We start from the raw sequence: 22,233 nt of genomic DNA on the forward strand, positions 1-22,233 counted from the left end.
TGCTGTTGCTCCAGGGCCAGAGCTCAAGGCAGGAAACACTCCCAGAACCCTGGACAGAACTCAAAGCTCTATTCTTTCTAAGTAACCGCTGATGTCTGTTGGGCCCCTAGCTACATCTCTCCCTGCAGACGCAAGTAGCAACTTATGTGTTGGCTGTCCTTCTCCACTTTAAAATAAATTTATTTTGTGTTTGAGGTTTATGGTATACACACAGAGGATAGAGTGTTCACTGTAGAGAAACAGATTAAGGGCTTGCCATCTAATAATTGCTTTTATTTGTGATAAAAGCAGATTAAAAACCTGCATAACAAAAAAATATCTCTCAGATATTTTAATTTTGTTGTTTCTAGTCCTCTCAACTAGTAGGCTTGTTAATCTTGAACATTCTGTGCCCCATCTTGTTGACTGCTTCCTTTGATGTTTTCTGACCCTTGAGTCGCGCATCCCCACCCTACTCTGTTCCCTTCCTGACCCCCTGCTCTCGTGATGATCACTGTTTCACTTCATCTTAATGCTTTTGCTTTTTTTGGGAGTCTGCGTACAAATGACATCATGCACTGCTTGTGTCTCCATACCAGGCTGATGTCACTTAACCTAACATCCTCCAGGTCCGTACATGACAAACAGCAAGGCCCCTTGTTAAGGCAGAATCGCATTCCATTTTCTCCTTTTTTTCATCTGTTGATGGCATCTAGCTGACTGCTGTATGTTAGCTGCCATGAGTCATGCTACAACGAGCACAGGATTCTCTACGGGGTGGTGGTTTTTTTCTCTTTTGGGGTGCATTTCTGCAAAGAAGATATCTGGGTCGCATGAGACTTTCACATTTGGTTTCCTTAAGAGATTCAGTACTGTTTTCCAAAGTGTCCGCACCAATTTGCATTCGTAATCAGCAGCGCACACGGGTTCCTTTTCTCCACAGTGTCTCTGATTTTCCTCGTTGTTTGCTCTTTGGAGGTGGCTATCTTTCCAGGTGTGGGTTGTGAGTCTCGGTGGCTTTACCATGCCTTTCCCTAATGATGAGGGAAGCCAAGCACCACCTTTCCATGTGACTGTTGCCTGTTGTTTTTAATTTTGAAAAAAGTAATTATGTGTGTGACTGAGACTGAGAACCAGAGAGTGAGATAGAGTGAGAGAAAGAGCAAGAGAGAGAGAGACAGAGAGAGAGAGAGAGAGAGAGAGAGAGAGAGAGAGAGACAGAGAGAGAGAGAGAGAGAGAGAGAGAGAGAGAGAGAGAGAGAGAGAGAGAAAGAGAGAACCCAGGTGAGCCTGCTCAGTCAGAGAGCGGGTCAGAGTACAACTTTGTTAGTTTTTCCTTCAATCTTGTTTTTGAGAAAAGGTCTCTCTTGCTTCTGTGGCTGCTCAACATACTTCAGAATAGGTGGCCCACACGTCTCCATCTGCTTCTATCTCTGCACCCCACTTTACAATTGGGGGGTCAAGATCACAAACATGTGCCACCATATCCAGCCTTTTTTTTTTTTAAAACTGGGTTCCCGGTATCAAACTGGTGTCATAAGGCATGCATAGCAAGCATGTTTACCCTGGAGCCTTCTTTCCCATCTTTGTCTCTTTTTGGAACAAGTATCTGTTTAGGTCCTATCCATCGGATTATTGATTTTCCTACTATTAAGCAAGAACTCTTTATAAAACTTGCACAGTAACTTATCAGACATGAGCCTTGCTCTTTCACACACTCTCTCTGTAAGTTGCTTTTCCATTTTCTTGTTTGTTCCTTTGTTGTATAGAGCTTTGAAGCTTAACGTGGTTCCATTAGTTTATTTTTATTATGTAGCCTAAGCTTGCTTGCCCTCTTCTTATGTTTTCTGAAGGCAGGTCTGGCTTTATTAAGAATTAAATTAAATTGAGAATTAAAAAAAACCCCTCATTATTCTTTCTATTATGATGATCACTGTTGATGACTCTAATGCTACTGCTTTGTTTTTCTTTTTTTTTAAATGTATATGATATATTCTTCATATCCCTGTGGCAGCCCCATCCGTCCTCACCTCTCAGCCCCACCCTCTCTCCCCTCCCCTTTCCCCCACTCCTCAGGAGAGGGGAGCCCCACCCCACCCCAGCTCATTAAGTTGCCCTCATCCCCTGTGGTTTGGCAAGGCAGTCCTACAAGGGGGGAAGTAATCAAACAGCCAGCAAGAGAGTCCATGCCAGAAAAAGTCCCTGCTTTCCTCAATAGAGGACCCAGATGAAGCCCTGGCTACCCATCGGCCACATCCGTGAAGGGGGCTTGGGTCCAGTCCATGCATGGTCCTTGGTTGATGCCTCAGTCTCAGCAGGCTCCTCTGGGCCCTGGTCAGTTGGCTCTGTTGGTCTTTTTGTGATGCTCCTGTCACCCCCAGGTCCTTTTCTCCTTTCTCCCACATTTCCACTAAACTCGCTAAGCTTCACCCACTGTTTGGCTGTGAATCTCAGCATCTATTTGAGGCGCTGCTGGGTGGAGCCTCTCGGAGGACAACTCTGCTAGACTTCTGTCTACAAGCATAGCTGAGCACTGTTAATAGAGTCAGGGGCTGGTTCTCCTCCATGGGGTGGCTCTTGGGTTGGGCCAAGCATTGGCTGGACATTCCCTCATTTTCTCCTCTATCTGCTCTGTCTTTATCCCTGCACATCTTGTAGGCAGGTTGAATTTTGGGTTGAAATTTTTTTTGTGGATGGGCTGGTGGTCCCCTTCCCTCTACTAGGAGTCTTGTCTAGTTAGAGGGTGTCCTCTTCAGTATCTATGGTCCCTGCTAGTAAGAGTCTCTGCTGGAGTCCCTCTCCTATCCCTCTACCCGCACCCCAGGACCCTGTCCTGACTTAGGTCTATGGCTTGTCACAGAGATGCCCTTGCCTACAGTTTATTTTCTCTACAGTCCTTCTGCCTTTGCTCCCCCTAGGTCTGCTCTCCCTCCTCATATCTCTCTGTGTTTCTCTCCTACCTTGTTCCTTCTCTTCAACCACTACCTCCATCTGTTCTGTTTCCTCTTCTGAGTGAGGTTTAAGCATCCTCCCTTGGGTCCTCCTTGTTACTTATCTTCTTTGAGTCTGCATTGTAGTGTGGTCATCCTGTACTATTGGGCTAAAATCCACTTATGAATGAGTATATACCATGCATGTCTTTCTGGGTCTGGGTTACCTGACTCAGGATGATCTTTTCTAGTTCTATCCGCTTGCTTTCAAATTTCATGATTTCTTTGTTTTCAAAAGCTGAGTAGTATTCCATTGTGTAAATGTACCACAGTTTCTTTATCAATTCTTTGGTTGAGGGACATCCGATTGTTTCCAGATTCTAGCTATTATGAATAAAGTTGCTAAGAACATAGTTGATCAAGTGTCCTTGCTGTATGGTGGAGCATCCTTTGGGTATATACACAGCAGTGGTATGACCGGATCTTGAGGTAGCACTATTCCTTGCCTGCCTCCCAGACTGCAGATGGAGATGTGGCCTGGGAAAGTGGAGCATGCCCAGGGGATGGAGGGAGTGTCTTGTCGTTTCTTTTTATGTAGTCAAGTCTGGCCTTAGACTTCCTAGTCTCCTGCCTCAGCGACCAAATGCCAGATTCACAAGCCTTGCCTGGCTCCCCTGCTACTTCTGATGCTGTAGCTGAGGTTTCTGTAGCTGGTGAGCTAGATTAGGCCCCTCAGGTATGAAATATGTGCATGGACATTTGTCATCATGGTCCCTCAGCACCTCCATCCATCAGCGTGACAGCGGGACGTGGGAGCAGTGTGGAGAGAGAAAAATGTTAGAACTGCAAAAACAATGGGGCCATTATGAATTTTCTAGAAACGTAGGGTTTCTGCAAATATTTCTCCACAAGGAACACCTGCTGTTTTCTGTCTACTTTCTCCCAGTAAAGGAGCAGCTGCCCTGAGCCCAGTAATGATGGAGGCAGAGAGGTGGGCGTACTCCACGTTGCCCTGCACACATGCTATTAATGCCTGAGAAAGCATTCATTCGTTAGCCTAATGGATGTATGTGGCTATTGCCTTAGACACTGGTTTCATCGTGAACTTATACAAATGTGACCACCTGGATCTTTTTCCTATGTGTTTTTTTTTTCTTTTTATGATCCAGAGAGGAAACAAATATGAATGTGATTTGTAAGCTGTTAGAGCCCAGCCGGAAGAAGGTGCCGTCATTCGACTGTTTCTCATGGTACTTTATACTGAGTCATGATTTAGTGGGGTCTAGAGGCAAGAGCTTCAGTCTGGATGAAGCTCCTGATGAAAGCTGGAAAGACTAGAGAGTGAAGTCACATGCCCCACTACGATGCTGGTCATGTGACTTGAGACAAACTGTGGGGAATGTATCATAAAGCTCCATGGTATGGTGGGGACCGAATGGAAACAGTTTCCTGCAGGAGCCAAGAGCTGCATGGCAGGCATTGTGCCCATGTGGGTAGAGAAAAAGATCAGCGAGGCCTTGAGCAGTTCCCAAGCAGAGAGGAAACAGCCCAGACCGGGACCCAGAGATCTGCATGTGTGTTCTTCCTGTGGCCTAGGCAAGTCTTTAAACCACCTGTGGCCCCATTTTGTAGATGTAAATTGAGCATAATGACAATAACAATAATTTCATTCATTGTTCTAAGGACAAAGGAGAGTGAAGTATCAGGAAACCCAGACTTTAGCGCATTCTTCCCAAAGTTTACATGCATGCATGTGGGACTTCTCTCTATTTTTAAGAGACTGTTTTTTTGTTTGTTTGTTCGTTTGTTTTTAACCATGGAGCTCATGTGGGTGGACTATAGTCACAAAACATAGGGATAACTCGTAATAACCCTCCCCCGACCCCTGTCATGCTACGGTCTGGTAGAGAAGCACTAATCAGAATTAAGTGGCTGACAGAGTGTCGCGATTACTTCACTGCTGGGACCATTGGAGCCAAGCTGGGTCCGGATGAGAAGGAGCCGACCCTGCCGTTATGGAAAGTCATGGATTTGGCCAACAAGAAGCTGGGACAGTGCATGATGTACTAGTTAGACCAGATCAGTTGGGGTTGACGGAGAACTGTAAAGAGGAAACTAAAATAGACCCGGAAAGCTTGTCTCCCACGCCGCGGCTGGACCAAGCCCTCTGACAGTTTAACCAGCTAGCGAGCAGTGAACTGAACACTAGGGTAGCATCTTCCTTCTGTCTGTGTGCTGATGGGCAGCTTCACCTCTGGCAGAGTTCTGCATCCTGAGGCTTCCAAGAAGAATGCTTCTATTCCTTTTCCAATCTTCGAAAAAAGTTCAAGAGATGTTGCCCTGGCTCTCCTGATGCTGACAAACTGGATGTCACAACAATGGCAGAGAGCCTAAACTCTGAGGATGACTCCGTCTCCTGATACGGAGGCCCTCAAGTGAAGATATGGGGAACATAACTTCAGCAATGATCTCAGGACCCTACAATCATGTATTTTCAGATCCAGAGAGAGGAAGATACAAATGTGAAAGTGTCACTTGCAGCAAGATGGGACTTATTGATGACGACACCGTTGTGAGGGCTTGAAGTTTGCCCTGGCAGTCTTTGGATCAGGATATTGCAAGGTTCTTCATGGGACTCAATGTTGTAAAGGGTGGTGCATCACTTTGAATGCTCAGGGTTGGAGGAACAAAAATGCTCTGGTTAGACTTGTAAGTGAGGGAGTGTTTGAAAGACCTATGGTGTTCCTGAAGCTATCAGACAAGAAAACGTCTAGCAATTTCAGGGGATGCTTGTCTACACTCAGGCTGCAGTATTTTCAGGCAACGTGATTGGACAGTAGGCTGGGCTTTATCTTTTGGTGGAGTGAAAAAAGATGAGCTGGTGACGCCAAATCTTAATAGCAAGCAATGTGCACACACGTGGCTCCTTGCTGAGTGCAGATAGCAATTTAAAATGCGAATTTGAAGTCAAATGTCTCACTTCCAGCTAAAGTGGCAGTGGTTGTTTCCTAAGTTTAAGTCTTAGAGTAAAAATCTCCATTAGTTAATTGCTATGGAAGCTTCATCGTGTATTTCCACTTTCCTAGCTGACTGTGTTCTGTAAAACAAAACCCCTTTGCTAAGTAATTTAAGTGTAAGTTCTTAGAACACTTAAATTCCAAACTAAGAAAAGGAATAAAATAAAACTATATTCTCCCCAATATTAGTTTTCTTCACTAGGCCATCATGGTGCCTTATAGTTAAAAACAAAGTTTTTGTTTTGTTTTGTTTTGTTTTGTTTTGTTTTGTTTTTAAACATCTCAGGCAGGCTGGGCCTGTAGCTCAGTGGTAGAGAGCTTACCTAGCATACTCGAGCCCTGGATTCTGTCCTAGTACCCTGTCTCATCTTTACAAACTCATCTGGAGACTCCCTGTACACACGTGCCTAGTTAAAAGGCTAGGATGTTTGCGTCAACAGGTACCAGTTGTAAATAAGAATGAAGTAGGGAGGCTGGGCGTGGTGGCGCACGCCTTTGGGAGGCAGAGGCAGGCGGATCGCTGTGAGTTCGAGGTCAGCCTGGTCTAGAGAGTGAGACCAGGGCAGCCAAGGCTACACAGAGAAACTCTGTCTCGAAAAACCAAAAAAAAAAAAAAAAAAAAAAAAAAAAAAAAAAAGTAGGGGCCAAAATTTGAAATCAAAAAATGAAGCAGCTATGTGTAGTTAGTAATTCCTAATTTGAACTGTGACTGAATGTTCAGCTTCATGTGTATTATTTTATATTGCACTTTTTCCACTGTTGATGGTTTAGACTTTAATAAGAGAAATTCCATAGTTTTTAATGTCACAAAAATAAGACTATTTGAACAGTGTATTGTGGAAAGCAATATACTAACCAAAGTAAATGCTTGTCTATATGAAGCTAGCCCTTTTCTCTAATGCCTTAACTGTCGAGTAATTAAAACCTTTAAAAGGTAAGCCTGTAGTCAGCATACTGGACTGAGGTGACCGCTGAGCAGTTAGTGTGGCACCAGCACTTGGGGTGTAGTGTGGTCTGTTTAGCTGTGTTGATGGCTCCGGAAGTGCAGTGTTAGGCCCTAGCTAGCACTGCTGCCTCTGTAACCCAAGGGGAAGGTGATCTGATGAGTGCACATGCTTCTTTGTTACCTGTGTTGTCCTTGCTCGGATGCAGTGCCATGCAGACCTTGTGGCCGCTATTTTTAGTTTACATTAAGAGCTTGGCTGGGGAGTCAAGCCTTACCCTCTTACTTGACCAACAATAGCCCTTCAACTGCAGTGGGAAGAAAAAGCATTTTGTGTGAAGATTGGTGAGATCTGGCACTTGAGATAAACAACAACAATAACAACAAAATGTTCATACTTGATGCCTTAAGCTGTTCCTGCCCGAAGCTCCAAAGGACTGATGGGCAGCAACGCTCACTGCAGTACTACTGCATTTTTCCTAGAATTGTTACCTTGATAATAAAACTTGCCTGCTTAATAAAAAAAAAAAGGAATTAAATGTTTAGTTGACTGTGGTGGTGGACATTCCTAATTTCAGCATTCAGTATTCAGTAGGGTGATAAGTTTGAGACCAGCTCGGTCTACATAAAAAAAAAACAAAAAAACAAAAAAACAAAAAAAACCCTTGTCTTGCTGTCACCGACAATAACGATGATGACGACGACGATGATAACGACGATGACAACAACGGCAGATTGAAGAGGACAGTCTACAGTAAGTGGAATGCTGACATAGAAGCAAAATATGACACCAACATCTTTGAGGGATAAAGGCTTTTGTCCTCTGCCCTCTTCTTCGTCCTCTTCCTGTCTCAACTAGTATGAAGGGGAAGCCAGCCAGCATCTGAGAGCAGGGAGGGGACACCTAGCGTGTCTAGGAGACTTTAGTTAATCTTTGGCGACCCATGGTTATACCAGAAGTGTGCTCAGCGCAGCGCGTTGACAATCGGGTGTGCCATCAAAATGCCAGCTCCTTTGCTCTTCAAAGCCCAGCGACCCATCAGCTTGCCCACAAAGCAGTAACAAGGCTGGAACTTGAGGGACCAGGGAGGGACTCACTGTATATTAGTGATGGATAAATCCTAGAGAGGCCAGCATTTCAAACACAGAGTGGGCAAGGTGAGACCAAGGCAGGGGCCACAGTGTTCAGCCCTGTCATCCCTACGAAGTCCTCGCTCAAATGAGAACTGGCAGCCGGAAGGCAGGTCGCCTCACCATGGTGGGGGTACATCGTTCATTTCACGCCTGCTTCTATTCAGAGGGACTGCGGAGGAGCTCTCTGAAATCCCGTCCTTGGTTTGGGGGTGCGTGCCCTTGTTGGACTACTCTGTTTTATACTCATGAGGCATTCATTCCCCTGCACTGTTCTTAACTGCCTGATGTCATTCTGCATCCGGTGGCGGCAGGCCTGGGCCCCGCGCCTAGTGGGCTGGTGCAGGTGCTGTTTTCCTCCGGACAAGAACGGACAGACCTTGAGATCAAAGGTCCCAAGGTTCCATTTCTTGCTCAGGATCAGATTAGAGTGCTGGGGGGGGGGGGGCGGGGGGGGGCGGGCGGTGGGGAATCGTGGCCTGGGCATTAAGCCAGGTTCCCAGTTTCTCAGGGGGAGGTGGAAAATGAATCTCCACACTGTGTTACAGTTAGTTTTTTTTTTAGAATGAGACTACAAGTCTCACAAGGCGGTGGAGACTCAGGAGCACCACAAATGCTACGGCCCCTTGTTTGGGCCACTGCGCCCAACACAGCAGCAGAAGCAGGTGAATGTCTGAAATCTGCTGGCAGGCAGGGTGAGACGCAGGCCCAGAGGTGCTCCACCAGGGGTCAGCACTGAGCCATCGGCAGTGGTTGAGCAGAGGCTACAGGCTGCCTGACCACTGGGCATCCAGCAGCGGTCCCCTCAACCCCCTTCATGATGGAGGAATAGTGAGAGTGCGGGCGCGCGCACACACGCACGCACGCACGCACGCACGCACGCACGCACCAGCCAGTCAGCCAGCCTTTATTTATAAACCTCGGGCAGTGGGATTTGCCAGGGCTAAGGATGCCAGGATACTTCATTTACATATTGGTACAGTAGCTCTTTTATATGCGGTAACATGAGGCCCTATCACTAGGACGAGAACACAGTACTTAATTATCCTATGTGTGAGGAGATGACTTCTAGGACGATGTGACACCCCGTACAAAATCTGGGGTTACCAGATCAGGTGGAGTGAGCACTCCACTAAGAAAGGGAGTCCGTCTTCATAGACTGAGTGTGAAATGGTTATCTGGGAAAGTCAGACTCCAACCTTATCCAGCAGAGTCCCACAACCTGAGAGTTACAACTGGGCTGCAGCTGAATGCCGTGTTGCCCTTCAGAGGCAGCTCTTCAATCCTTGCAGGACCTGGGTGGCAGCGCTAATCAGTACATCTCCAGGACTGTGTATATTGTTGCCTCTAGATGCATGCCAGACACACCCGAGAGCTGTCATGGTTTTCTAAAACCGTTCTAAGGAGAGGGTTCCAGTCGTGCAGTTGAGTGACTGGAAGTGTGAGTTAGTCGTGGTGTGATCACCGAGGAGGAGACTCTGCAGAGTGAGTTGGCACCGGGGTGAGGCTGCACACTGCCGTGGGGATGACAAATGAACGAGCCAGCTGCTCACTTAACCTGCTGCTCTTTTTCTCTTTCTCTCCTAGGAAACAAATGGAAGACTGCTGCGATCCTGCACATCTCTTCGCTATGACTAAGATGAATTCCCCCATGGGGAAGAGCCTGTGGTATGATGGGGAGTTTTTATACTCATTCACCATTGACAATTCCACATATTCCCTCTTCCCCCAGGTGAGTGGAGTCTAGTGCACCTCGGGTGGCAGTCTGCTAACCCACTGGGCCTTTGTCTTTCATCTTCTCTTCTCTCATGTGAATATTGTAATGATTTTCTTCTGTCTTCCCATGCTTTCTGGTTGTTTGATGCAAGGGTGGGAGTGAAATATTAGAAGGAAGGACCTTATACAGTGACAATTCTCCTTGCTACTTGGAATAAAATTGTATGAAACTGAGGCAAGCAATGGTCAGGGTGTGGTGGGATGCTAGTGTTCTGAGGTCAGCTGTGGAAAGACTGTGAAGGATTGAGGTGGTGGGGTGTTTTCCTGGGACTGATGATGCCATTGGGGAACAGGGACCATATGTCTTCTTGGAACTCTTGGATGCTAACTCTGTGGCTACCCCCTTGCTATAAAGTAAAGGAGTGGCAGGTTCTGAGCGAAACAATTCCGTCTGACTACTTTTGAAGTGGGCTAAGTCAATTCTGCTTACTTAGTATTTCCCTGCTCGGATTCTTGGACAGTACAGTAAAGTGATTTTTACTAGCTAGTTTGAAAAATAATTTTTTTTTATTTTAGAGACCACTTGGTGAAGGATGGGGAGATCTTTGGTGAAATGGCCGCTAGGGAGAAGCTGAGAAATGAATTTTGGTTTTCCTAAGCCTTCTGGGTAACCATAGTCTGGCTAGATGATTGCCCAGAAAGAGGATTCGTGGTCCAGGTTAGACAGTAGGACTTCTCAGTGCCTCTGCAATGATAAATAACAAACACACTCCTAAAGGAGAGGCTCCTGTAAATGTGACCCACCAGACCCAGGGTCACAGCCTCTACAGAGAAGCCTCTACTGCTGGCCATTTGCCTGTAGGGTGTCCAGTGAGAACAGCACAGGGGGCACCTGTGTAGCCGTGTTTACTGCTGCACTGTTCCCAGTAACCAGGAGACAGAACCAGCTCACATGCCCATCAGCAGAGGAATGGATAAAGAGGACGTGGTCCATAGTCACAAAGACAATGTATGCAAGTGTAGAGAAAAATGAAATCGTGGCATTTGTAAGAACACGATCTCCATGTTGACATCATTATGTTAGGTGATGTAAAACAAAGTCAGAAAGTGGACATTACATGTTTTCCCTCGTCAGAATTGAAGTGTGTGTGTGTGTGTGTGTGTGTGTGTGTGTGTACATATGTGTAGGGCATGAACGTATGAGAGTGGGGAAGGACCTAAAAGAAGTGGGGAAGGGGGATGTGTGTGACATGAAGGCAGAGAGGGGAAATACTGGGGAGGAGGAGACGGGCAGGAAGAGGGAAGGAGGGGAGATGGGAAGGTTGGGGGCAAAGCTGAACAAAGTCTAATGATCTGCATGTATAAAGATGTCACAACAAATCCTATTTCTTTCTTACGCTGACCAAAATCTAATAAAACAACAACAAAAAGGAAACATTCTGGATTTACTAGATCCCCCTTAGGTGTGTGAGTGTAATTCAATGGTTGTAAAAGGTATGCTGTTTAAATGGGGGAGCACTGGTAAATATGGGGGTAGAGAGACGAAGAACACTTATTGCCCTTGGAGAGGACCTGGGCTTACATTTGCAAGGTAGCTCACAGCATGCGTAACTCTGGATCTGACTCCTCTTCTGACCTACTTGGGTCCCAGGCACGCATGTGGCTCACATATGTGCATGCTAGCAAACACTCATACGTAGAAGATATAGTGAATAGAAGCTAGGAAATATAGGTTAGGTAGATGACTCGGCGGTGAGAGCACTTGTGTTATAAGCATGAGGACCTGAGGTCAAATCCCCAGTGTCTATGTAAACGCTGGGCATGGCTGCATGTGCTTGGAGTCCCTGCATGGGGGTCGGGGTGGGGATGGGTGGAGACAAGTGGGTCCCAGGAGCTCACTGCCAGCCAGCCTAGGTAAATCGTGAGCTTCTGCTTCAACATTCAATGAGAGGCCCTGCCTAGAGGTAGGCAGAGAATAATAGAAGATCCCTGAGGTCCTCTGGCCTCCACATGTGTGCTCATGGGAGTGCACACCCACATGCTCATGTGTGTGAACCACATACAGGCACAGCACACCACACCACACACACACACACACGCACATACATGTATACACACATGCACACACTTTACCTCTCATGAACATGCTAGTACATCAAGCTTTAATTCTGTGTCAATATTCATGCACTTCATGCTCAACTTCCTCCCTACTCCCAAGGCCTTCCTCATATCAAAGGGAAAAGGAATTGGGTTATGTTGGTATCTCTCACCAACTGAACACCACAGATAGCTTTCCTGTCTCTTCTGAGACGCAGCTCTCATCACTGTATGAAAGAGACAGCAGCATGGGTCCCATCCACAGAGTGGCAGTGTAGAGCAGTTTCTCAGTGAGCACTGTAGCCTCTGGTTGCCAGTGCTGATATCTTGCTGGCTCATGGGCTGGATCCCGAGATGAGGAGTGCTGCTCAGGGCAGCTAATGTGCGGAAACTTCCCTGGGTACTTTAGGTGAAAAGACAAGTTGTCAAGAGAATTGGGTGCTTCGAACACTAGAAGAAGGGAGAAGCAGGGCCGAGATGTCACCCTTAGAGTTGAGTTCCAGAACTTGATATACTTGTTGTGGGATCAGAACATTCTAGAACCACTGCCACGTGGTCACGGTTGTCTCCAGAAGAAACAGTGGCCAGAAGCTGGCTTCGGGGACTTCCTTTTCCTTCAAGTCTTGTTCAGGTTCATGGATTGCAAAGATTAATTTGCATCTAAACCTTCTGTTGCCTAGAAGTGGGAGACAGGCAGCATTTAACCTCCAGGCTTCACAGCAGGATGATGCTGAGAGGGAGGTGTGCAGCCTGAACCAGCGTGTGAGACCTACCCTGTGACTTCGGTGTTAGCCAGGCATGATGGCTGATCACAGCACAGGGGAGGCTGAGGCAGGACGATCACACTGAAGGCTGCAGCACACTTGGCATGCTTGATCTAAATTACTCCATGTCACCACTCTGTGAACACACAGCACCCATGCTGGTCAGTCCATGTGGAGCAGCCTCAGTCTAAGGGTCAGGGTGAGTTCAAGGCCAGCCTGAGTTACACAGCAAATCCCAGTTCTAAGACAAACAAAACAGCAAAGAACAGATACCGATGAGCTAAAGGAAGATGAGAAAATAAGCAATTGTCTTTAGCAGTGAGAAAAAATAGTTAAAAGCAACCCTAAAAGGGGCTTTCTGTATTCCAGGGTGTGCGTTCATATCAAATGACATTTAGCGTTATGGTTTGAGGGGAAAGATTATTAAAGAGACACAAATTAGCTACTGTCAGATCTGTCAGTCACAGGAGCTGGAGGGAAGGAAGCACTTCCTTTCTAAAGTGTGCACAGATGAATTCTGAGCCTGTCACAATCCCAGAATAATAAAGGAAACACTTGTCTTTCTGTAGGAATCTGAGGTCATTATGTCCCAATGTGTGAGTAGTTACAAAAAACCAAACAAACAAACAAAAAAACCCAAAAAAAACCACACGTTTTTAAAGTTACTTGTGTGTTTTCCTGTGACATTCTGATATGACTAGTTCTTTTTCTTTCTTTTTTGGCTTTTTGAGACAGGCTTTCTCTGTGTAGCCTTTGGCTGTCCTGAACTAGCTTTGTGGACCAGGCTGGCCTTGAGCTCAGAGACTAATTACTTTGTTACCACCCTGGAAAGCCAGTAACATCGTGAGGGTGCCCACCCCACTCCCCAGGTATTTCAAGTTTGTTACAAGCAAATGTAAACTAAGTTGCCAGTTACTTTTCTCCTCCTTTCATGTTGCTCCCGGGAAGGAGAGCAGCCTGTGCAGAAAGCAGGTGAGCAGGCTCCCTTCAGTTTTGCCAGGGTGAGCAGAGCATGGCGGCCAGAGTGTGTTGGTCAGCTCTTCAGAGTGCTGTGATCAGACTAGTTCAGATTCTGAGGTGATAAGCAGGGTGCCGATGAGCTGCTCATACCATGACAGACAGGAAGCATAGTAGAGTCGTAGCAGGAAGTGATCAGGACAAAGTCTGGCTCCCAAGTAGCCTACTTCCTCCAACCAAGCACAGCCTTCCACCGTTCCAGAGCCTTCCAATCATCTGTTCAAAAACCGAATCTCCCAATGGGTTGAAACATTCACTCATTAGGCCCCAGCCCTCATGATGTAATCTCTAGAAACGTCCTCACACAGGGGTGCGTTGCTTACTCCTATTGCTTCTCAGTCTGGTTAACTTGACAGTCAAGATTACAACTCATTCAGCTTGAGTTTCAGGGAAATTATTCCCTGGTCACTTGCCCAGACTTGATTGGAGCACGTCCCCCTACACGCTGCACCTGTGTTAGCCGCGTTCTCCTTCCTATTCCTTGGTCTACTCTTACTTATTTTGTTGTCACTGCCAAGGTACAATGGAAGAGAAAGGTGCCATGTGGAATGTTTTAGGTGCTCTGTAGGGCTGTGTCCTTGGATGAGGACTCTTAGGGCACTGTGTCTTGATGATGTCACACCAATGCTCTGTCTGTTATCACAGCCTGCCAAGTCTCACTTGGACCCTCCACAACTCACTTCCTCATCACAAGCTTCATTGTCAACTGTATTAAACCGGGACACATAATAGTCATCTGCATGTGTGGATATGTACACATTGCATATGTTATTATTTCCTCAAATAATATTCTTTCCCAACCCAGGACTTTGGTGTGTGCCTTTGAGGGATGAGCGTCCATCTTTGTGGTAGTTGATGCTTCTCACCTCATGCGGACACCCTCTCCCATCTACTCGTCTGGGCCTCATTCAGGCTGAACTGGAGGGGATCACGTGCTCACGCAGTCACGTCAAATGGCTCTGGGAATGTATTTTGGTGAAGTACCTGTTGAACGTGATTAGGCATGAAAGGCTAACTTCATTGTATTACTTTTGTTTATTTGCTGGAGCTCTTAATAAGAGTTCTTGGATAAGGCTTCAAGTCTCTCAAGGATGGGGAGCTACACTAAAGGAATTTCTGTCATCTGAAATGCTTGGATAGTTAAACCTGCCAGTTTGTATTAAGAGGCACCTAGATGAGGAAAGCACACTCCTGGGTGTGTCTGTGGTAGCCTGACCAGAGATGGTTGGCGTATGGGAAATGGCTTAGCCAGCAAAGTGCTTTATTGTACAAGCATAAGGATCTGAGTTCAAATCCTTAGTGAAAAAAGCTGGATATAGTGACAAGCACTTATAGTGCCATTGCTGGGGACTGAGGACGCAGAGACAGGCAGTTCACTAAGGCTCAATGTCCCATCAGGCTAGCTGGTGAGAGATCGTGCCTCAAACAAGGTAGACAACAGTGGAGGCTGTCCTCTGGCTTCCCTGCGCATGCATATTCACACACCTGCACACATACTGCCCCTCCCCTACACTAAAGACAGTCCCTATATTGGGTTAACAATTTTCTTCAACCCTCTCTCCCTGTTGTGTGGTTCTGGAGGATGGAACCCAGAGCACAGTGCTGTAGTGCCCGAGCCACACCCTGCCCCCCCCCCCCCCCCCCCCGCCACCTCAGGACTGTCTCTATTAAGCCTTCATGGTCTAGCATTTGCAGAGATTACTGAGTAAAGTCTATTTTGGATTAAAATACTTCCCTTAGGAGAAGCATACACTTCTTTAGAATTGAGCAAGAAAAGCACAGGAGTGTTAGAAACTACATCTGCGCTGGTATAATATCCCTCTCGGTGCAATGAAAGCGTGGTCATCTTCTCATTCTCTATCATGACGAATAGTCACATGGTGTGGGTCACAGACTGAACCAGTTGCCTCAGCACATTCTCCAAAGCTGTATATAGGGGAGGAACACAGCACACCACACTCTAGCAGCTGCTCCCAGCTCCTCAGTTTAATCAGTCTCCAGCTGTGCTCCCTTGAGACTGGCTGAGCTGTGTCCTTGGTCTCTGGGAAACACAGTAGGACATTTCAAAAACAGTTTCTGAAATTGGCCTTGCTGGAGTGGCATTTCCCCTCTTCATAGACCTGTGGTGAATGTAGTTTTCTCAGCTCCTGGATATGCCTGTGTCTCATGTTCCCAAATACATACTCTTTCAACTGTAAAGAAACTAAGGGGACTGAGTTTGTAGGGCACAGTGCATTGCTGGGTGTGTGTCTCATTATATGGTCCAGTTTGCTTCACAACAGCTTGCTTTATAACCAAATAGGTGTTTGCCTATCTCAAGTAATAGGAAAGGAGGGGGTGGGTTATTCAGGGGTGGGTCCTGGCTACTTGTACCACCAGGCTTTCAGGAGTCTGGTTTTTGCTGAACTGTAGAAGCTGATGGCTAAAGAAATACTTTAGGTCCAGGATCTCAGCAGGAAGGAGTCTAAAGAGATGTCCTGCATCACTAACACTTTTGTGTCATTGGTCAAAACTGAGTCCCATGCTCACGTCTAGCTGCAAGAGAGGCTTGGTTGTTCAGGATTTGAGCTCCGTGACAACACACTGCATTTGCCAGCCTATACTATGTACCTGGCGTTTTGTCACACCTTCTTTATCTGTCCTTTACACTTTCCTGTACATTGTTAGTCTTTTCATCTCATGGGTGGAACTAAGATCGAAAGGTGTGAAATACCAGCTCTGGTTAACAGGCCCAGGGAGATGGCTCAGTTGCTGAAGTGTCTGCCACTCAACCATGAAGACCTGAGTTCAAGGCCCAGAACCACGTAAGAGTTGGGCATGGCAATATGTACCTATAACCTCAGCGCCAGGGAGGAACACGAGGTGCAACCAGGCTAGCCTAATTGGTAAGCTTTGGGTTCAGTGAGGTTTTTAAAAAGTAGCATGATTTTTAAAAGGCTTAGGATGTCCACCCTGACCTCTACATGCACACACACACAATGAAGCTGCACACATGCATGCAAAGCAGAAGCTTATAGCATCCTGTCATTTGTTTATTTCTGTTAGAGACACCAATCTCCAGTAGGTGAGCTAGTCCCTGTTATTTGTTACCTTGAAACTGTATTAGCATCCCTTACCTTGGACCAGCTGGAGGCTTTTCTCTTGCCATTGTTAAGGAGGAAACCAAGAATGTGGAGGAAACCAGGGGTCCTACACTACACAGTAGCTCTCCTGGGCTTTGTGTGCCCCAGTAAACCACATTGTAGAGAAACGAGCAATTGCATTGTTTTGATATGTATACAAGGGAAACCCAGGTCCCCAGAGAGAATCGCAAACATTCGCTGCATATTGCTTCTTTGCTGGAATCTAGGACGCTGCTCCATTATCAGCGAGTGACTCAGCTGATTTACGCTGCTGGCTTTGGTTGAATGCCAACATTGCTGAACCTTGTGGGTAATACAAGGTAAAGATCCAGGTCCATGCCTGGCCTTTTTCTGGTGACATTTATGACTCTGTATAATTTGTACTATGTCCAACCTGATTTTATAATCCATAAGATAGGATGGATAACTTCTGGACTTTAAATTAAATCTTAGTGGCATTTCCAGAAACAAAGTGAAAACACGGCTATGGATATGGAAAGAAAAGGTGCTTTGCAGTGATTTCTCCAAAGATGCGCGAGGGCTCGCTATCACTGTTGCTGTTGCTCATTTGTTTGTTTGTTTGTTTGTTTGTTTGTTTTGCGTTGCTTTTAGGCAGGGTCTCATGTGGCCTAAGCTGACCTCTACCTCATTCTCTAGCCAGGATCCTCTTCCCTCAGCCTCTCGGATGTCGGGACTGTAGACTTGGGCCTCCACACCCAGTTTCCCTGGTGGTCGGGATTAAGCCCAGAGCATCATGGGTGCTGGGCAGACACTCCACCAACTGAGCCACGTGCCCAGCCCTTATACGTTCTCATTTGCCAAAACATTTGTGGACTTAAGCCTTTGCTTGGGATTTTGGTGATGCCAGGGACTGATGAGGGAAAAGCTCCCCACTAGCCACGGACTGCAGTCGATTTCCCAAGGCGGTCAAGGAAGTGAATCTGTTGAGTGTGGGGTTCAGGAGAATGCAGACTATTGATAAAAAGCTATAGATTCTGCGGCAGGTATATCTCTGACGTTATATTTGGAGAGCAGGATAAACAGAAAATGCAGCGTGAAATAAAACATTGATTTCCGATAAGTTAAGCTACGGTTTTTGCAGCGACTGCTGTCATTACTCTTCAAAGTGCCATTGAGAAGATCACGGGATGGCCAAGTGGTTACTGTCTTTGTTTTTAATTTGAATTATTCCTAATTATTTTTATACATGAGTGGTCTTGCTGCATGGATGTACAGGCACCATTTGTGAGCCTGCTCCTGTGAAGGCCAGGAGAGGGCATTTGACCCCCTGGCACTGGAGTTACAAACAGTTGTGAGCCACCATGTAGGTGTTGGGAATCGAACTTCCTAGATTGTTGTCTTAAAGGTCATGCATGGCCCACAGTTCTCAAGGGTCAGGGGCCCCAGATCACATGTGAGCTAGCCCTGTGTTCATGGGCTCTGAACTTCTGACAGAATTCAGGTTTTAATCTCTCTTCTGTCTAGCTCCGTGTAGCCAGACAACACAGGGAAATCAAAAATCTAAGTGAAGGAGAGAATTTAGGCAAATTGCTAATTAAGACATTATCTTGGCAGCTTGCTGGAAAGTGGGTGTGTGGATGTGTAGTGGGGAAGTTTAGGACGGGAAGTCCTTTTTGAGGGTAAAAATAACATTTTGTAAATTGAAAATGAATAGTTTTTTTTTTAATATAAGATTTAAAAATTCTCATCGGTCTAAACTCGGGGTTGTCAGACTTTATGTTCTTTATTGAAGTGAGAAAAAAAATGTTGAGATCAAGGTAATTGTAATTGAATCTAATAATATTTTTCCTGGGTTATTAATATAGCAGTGGCTAATCCACTCTTCCCATAATGGCATTAATTACCATTCGTAAGAACAGAGCCCATCGTGGCTTAATCATGTCTTCAAGGACCCCTCCTCAGAATGATAAAACATAATTAAATTCCACCCTGCATTGTGGAGGGGGCGTTCAATCCCCAGTGGAGCTGAAGGAGGTTTTGATGTTTTCTCTTATATCCATTAAAACTTTTCCCATCACTAGCATTAGGCTAGCATCGCAGCTCACACAGCAAGGAGGCCCTGCCGTGGATATCCTAGACAGCTCTTACTGAGCATCATGCATCAGCTGTGGCCCCTCACTGGCCCATTTTCTAAGTTGCTGCCCAGGTTACCTTTCCTAAAGAACAAGTTAAGATTCTGCCTGCTTGTGCTTTGCTTGCAGTTCTTAACTCCTGTCACATCCATTTTAGGACAAAGACAGATTCCTGAATGGTTATCACATCTGTTTGACCTTGTGTCACCTGGGTGTCCAGGATCACTTTCCACAGGGCTCCTGTCTTTATGCAAATCTTACTGATTTTTATAAATGCCATGCGTGTTCCCTTATTCGACAGAGATTCTAACACACAGTCCCCTTCCCTGGAAGCTCCTGGCTGCCTCTTCATTAATTTCTGTTTATCCTTTAGATTCTGTTTCAACTCCAGGTTTTTAGGTGGGGGTGGGGAGGGGAACCTCACTGCATGAGGTCACTCTTATTTGATTCAGCGCCCTTTTTCCATTTCCCAGGAAAGCTCTGAGAGAAGATATTCAATTAGGGATGCCAGGGACCTGCAATATCCCTGTATGTAGCATTGTGCCTAGAATAAAATAGAGAATACATTTTAGCAGAATTAATGAACATATGAATAAGTTGAATTCCTAGTTTTCTTTTTTTCTCACAAATACGTTAACATCCATCTAACAGGTTATTTTTTCTTTTCATGTGAAACATATCTGAGCAAACTCGGTATCTAATTAATATCCCCCATGTGTTCAGTTTTCTAGTCTGTGCCCGTTAGATATCTGTTCATACTTGCTCCTCCCCCTTGCATGTCCTATTTGGCTGATGTGCCAAGGCCTCTAACGAACTCCGTGCATGCTCACCCGTTAGCTTCTTCCTGCTGTTCCTCAGGTCTGTGCTATTGTGTGGAGACTTGAGGTTCACTGTCAGAGTGGAGGGGGCAGCTATGCACTGGAAGATGCATGCTTGGGGAGGCCCAGCCCAGAGGCTTCAGGAAGAGAATGTGAAAATTGTCACGGGTTACCATGAGCCCTTTTTTGTTGCTCCTAAAACTTTATGGTTGCTATGCTCAAATACCTGTAACAGGCAACTTAAGGGGGAAGGCTGTGCTTTGATTAAAGTTTGGGGGTACAATTCATCAATGTTGGCATAGCAGCTTTGGGGCTGTGGCCAAAGTGGCAGGAGTGGGCAGGCATATTCACATGGTTTGAATCAGCAAAACAGATAAAGGTCAACTACAATTAAGGCTTACCACGTCTCCCCAAACAGAGCTCCCAGGAGAACAAATGCTAAAACATGCGAGCCTGTGGGGGAAGTTTTGCATCCACACTGTGATTTGTTTTGCTGTGGCTCTGTGCCACATATAATTATAAGGTTTCAGGTATTGTGAAACACCCAATCTCGTGAGACACAGTGAGGGAGAAATGGCTGTTTTGTCCATTATAACCCCATTTGGAGTTGTCTGCGTGGCCAGTCTCTGTCCACTTTCCGGCCGGACTGACATGGCAAGAGCGTAGGGCAGAGCACTAAGAACCAAGGCCTCTCCTCAGTTTCCCTGTTGCAGGTTTCAGCCCCAATGTTAAGGCGTGGTGCTCCATCTTAACTCAGTGTTTCTGCCATCAGATGCTTCTGGACCAGTGCCCCGACAGAATACATGAGTGGGACTCGTGTTTTTCAATTAACATACAGTCTGCTTGTTTTCAAGTTATCGTGGCTCAGCTGGTGGAGGAAAATATATTCCCGTTGTGAAGCACTCTGGAGCCAATATGAGATGGCCCGGTTGATGCTGCCTCTCAGCAAGCCCTTGCCGGAGACAGTCATACATTTTTCACCCCTGGGAACTTTAACCTCTGAAGAGGGTTCAGCCGGATTATAGATGAGGCTGGGTGTGCAGGGCCTAGAACAATAGCCCTTTGATTGCAAAGCCTGGTGATTTTTCCGGGATTAGCAAAAGCCATAAATTTAAGTAATCTCCTGAAGTCTCTTTTTCAGATTGTAATCACACTTTAAGGAAGTGGCCCTGAGGGAGAAGAGCCAAGGAAGGCACTCTGCCACTTTCAAAAGCCAGCTAATGACAGGTCAAGAAATTAGGTAAATCACAGCCACTTTCCTCAGAAGGCATCTGGTAGCTTTATGGCTGACCTTTTGTTTGAAGAGCAAACAGAAGCAAGGGAGAATTTAGAAGACAAAGGGTTATGGCTTATGGAGATAACGCTGAGTGAGTGATATTTATAAGACATGAGACATATGAAGCGAGGGCCAGGGAACTTGGGGGTAAAGGCAGGCTGCACTTCACTAAGGAAACGAGCAGCGGCCTCCATCCTTGTAGCTCTCTGCGCTCCCCTCCTACCCTGTTCGCTCTCTTCAACCACTTCTGTCTATTCTATTTCCCCTTCAGAGCGAGAGTCAGATGTGTTTGTGTCTGGTGTGCATCCACACGTGTGCAAGTGTAGAGACCACAATAGGATGCTAGGCATGTGTCTCTCACACTCTGCTTTACTCCCTACACCGGTGGCTAGGCAGCCAGGCTGAGGGCACTGGTGGCCAGGTGGCCAGGCTGAGGGCCGCTTGTCTTTGTCTCTCATTGTGGGAACCAGACGCACATATGGCCACACCCAGAGCTCTTTGCTGTTTTTGTTTCTTTTACGTGGGTGCTGGAGAGTGGGTGTTAAGTTCCCAGCTCCGGTTTCCCTCCGGAAGTTGATTCTGTGCTGATCCAGGTTCCTGCAGCCCTGCCTTCCCTTTCCTCTTGCTACTCTGGAAAATGATTATCGTGTCACAAAGTCTCTCCCATTATAGTGTAATGAGGTCTGGGATAGCTCATTGAATTTCTTATATAGAAATAGATGAATACTTTGTTAATATGATATTTGGGGAACCTTCCTAGGGCTAGAGGGTGTTTGGAGTCATTCCCTTTCATGCTTTTCCAAGAGTTTGGGAAGCGAAGGCGGCATTAGTTTTAAAAAAGAACATCTGATGCTTCATTCCTTGGTTGTTTAATAGATAAAATAGCTAAACACGAGACAATCAGTCTTTTTTTTTTTTTCCTCAGTGTGCATATTCAATTAGCAGGCAATTGATCTTGATCGTGTGCGTTCAGGTCTCCAGTCAGTGAAACTGGATTAATGGTTAAGCAATCCACTGACTAAAAATAGACTATTTATAGCTGAAGACAAAATGGAAGTCTTAATTCATGTGACCTTTTAACAGAACAAACACCAAGACAGAGGTCAGGATTTTCCACCTGACCTCTACACTGCCCAGTAGCTGGTTACGCAACAATAAACATTTGTCAAATATCCTTGGCTGAATTTTGCTTGATGTTTATAGTTCTTGATGCTGGGAAATAGGAGGAAGTAGTACTGTTGTGTCCCTTTTGGTGGGAAGGTCACTTCCAGAAATAATCGAGAAAACAGGAAACCAGTGACAGGCACCCACTCTGCTGTCAGCTGTTGTA

At 46.0% G+C, this 22,233-nt stretch overlaps 1 protein-coding gene across 1 annotated transcript in view; it reads left to right on the forward strand.

Moving 5' to 3' along the window:
• Positions 1 to 22,233, forward strand: part of ST8SIA1 (ST8 alpha-N-acetyl-neuraminide alpha-2,8-sialyltransferase 1) — a 126,158-nt gene that overhangs the window by 44,071 nt on the left and 59,854 nt on the right. The window contains exon 2 of the mRNA XM_084765855.1: positions 9,588 to 9,732. Coding sequence (XP_084621981.1) covers positions 9,588 to 9,732 — 145 coding nt within the window. The remainder of the gene's footprint in view (positions 1 to 9,587; positions 9,733 to 22,233) is intronic.

The sequence above is a fragment of the Acomys minous genome (genome assembly GCF_964271855.1).
Source record: "Acomys minous genome assembly, chromosome: 17".
In the NCBI taxonomy this organism is placed as follows: domain Eukaryota; kingdom Metazoa; phylum Chordata; class Mammalia; order Rodentia; family Muridae; genus Acomys; species Acomys minous.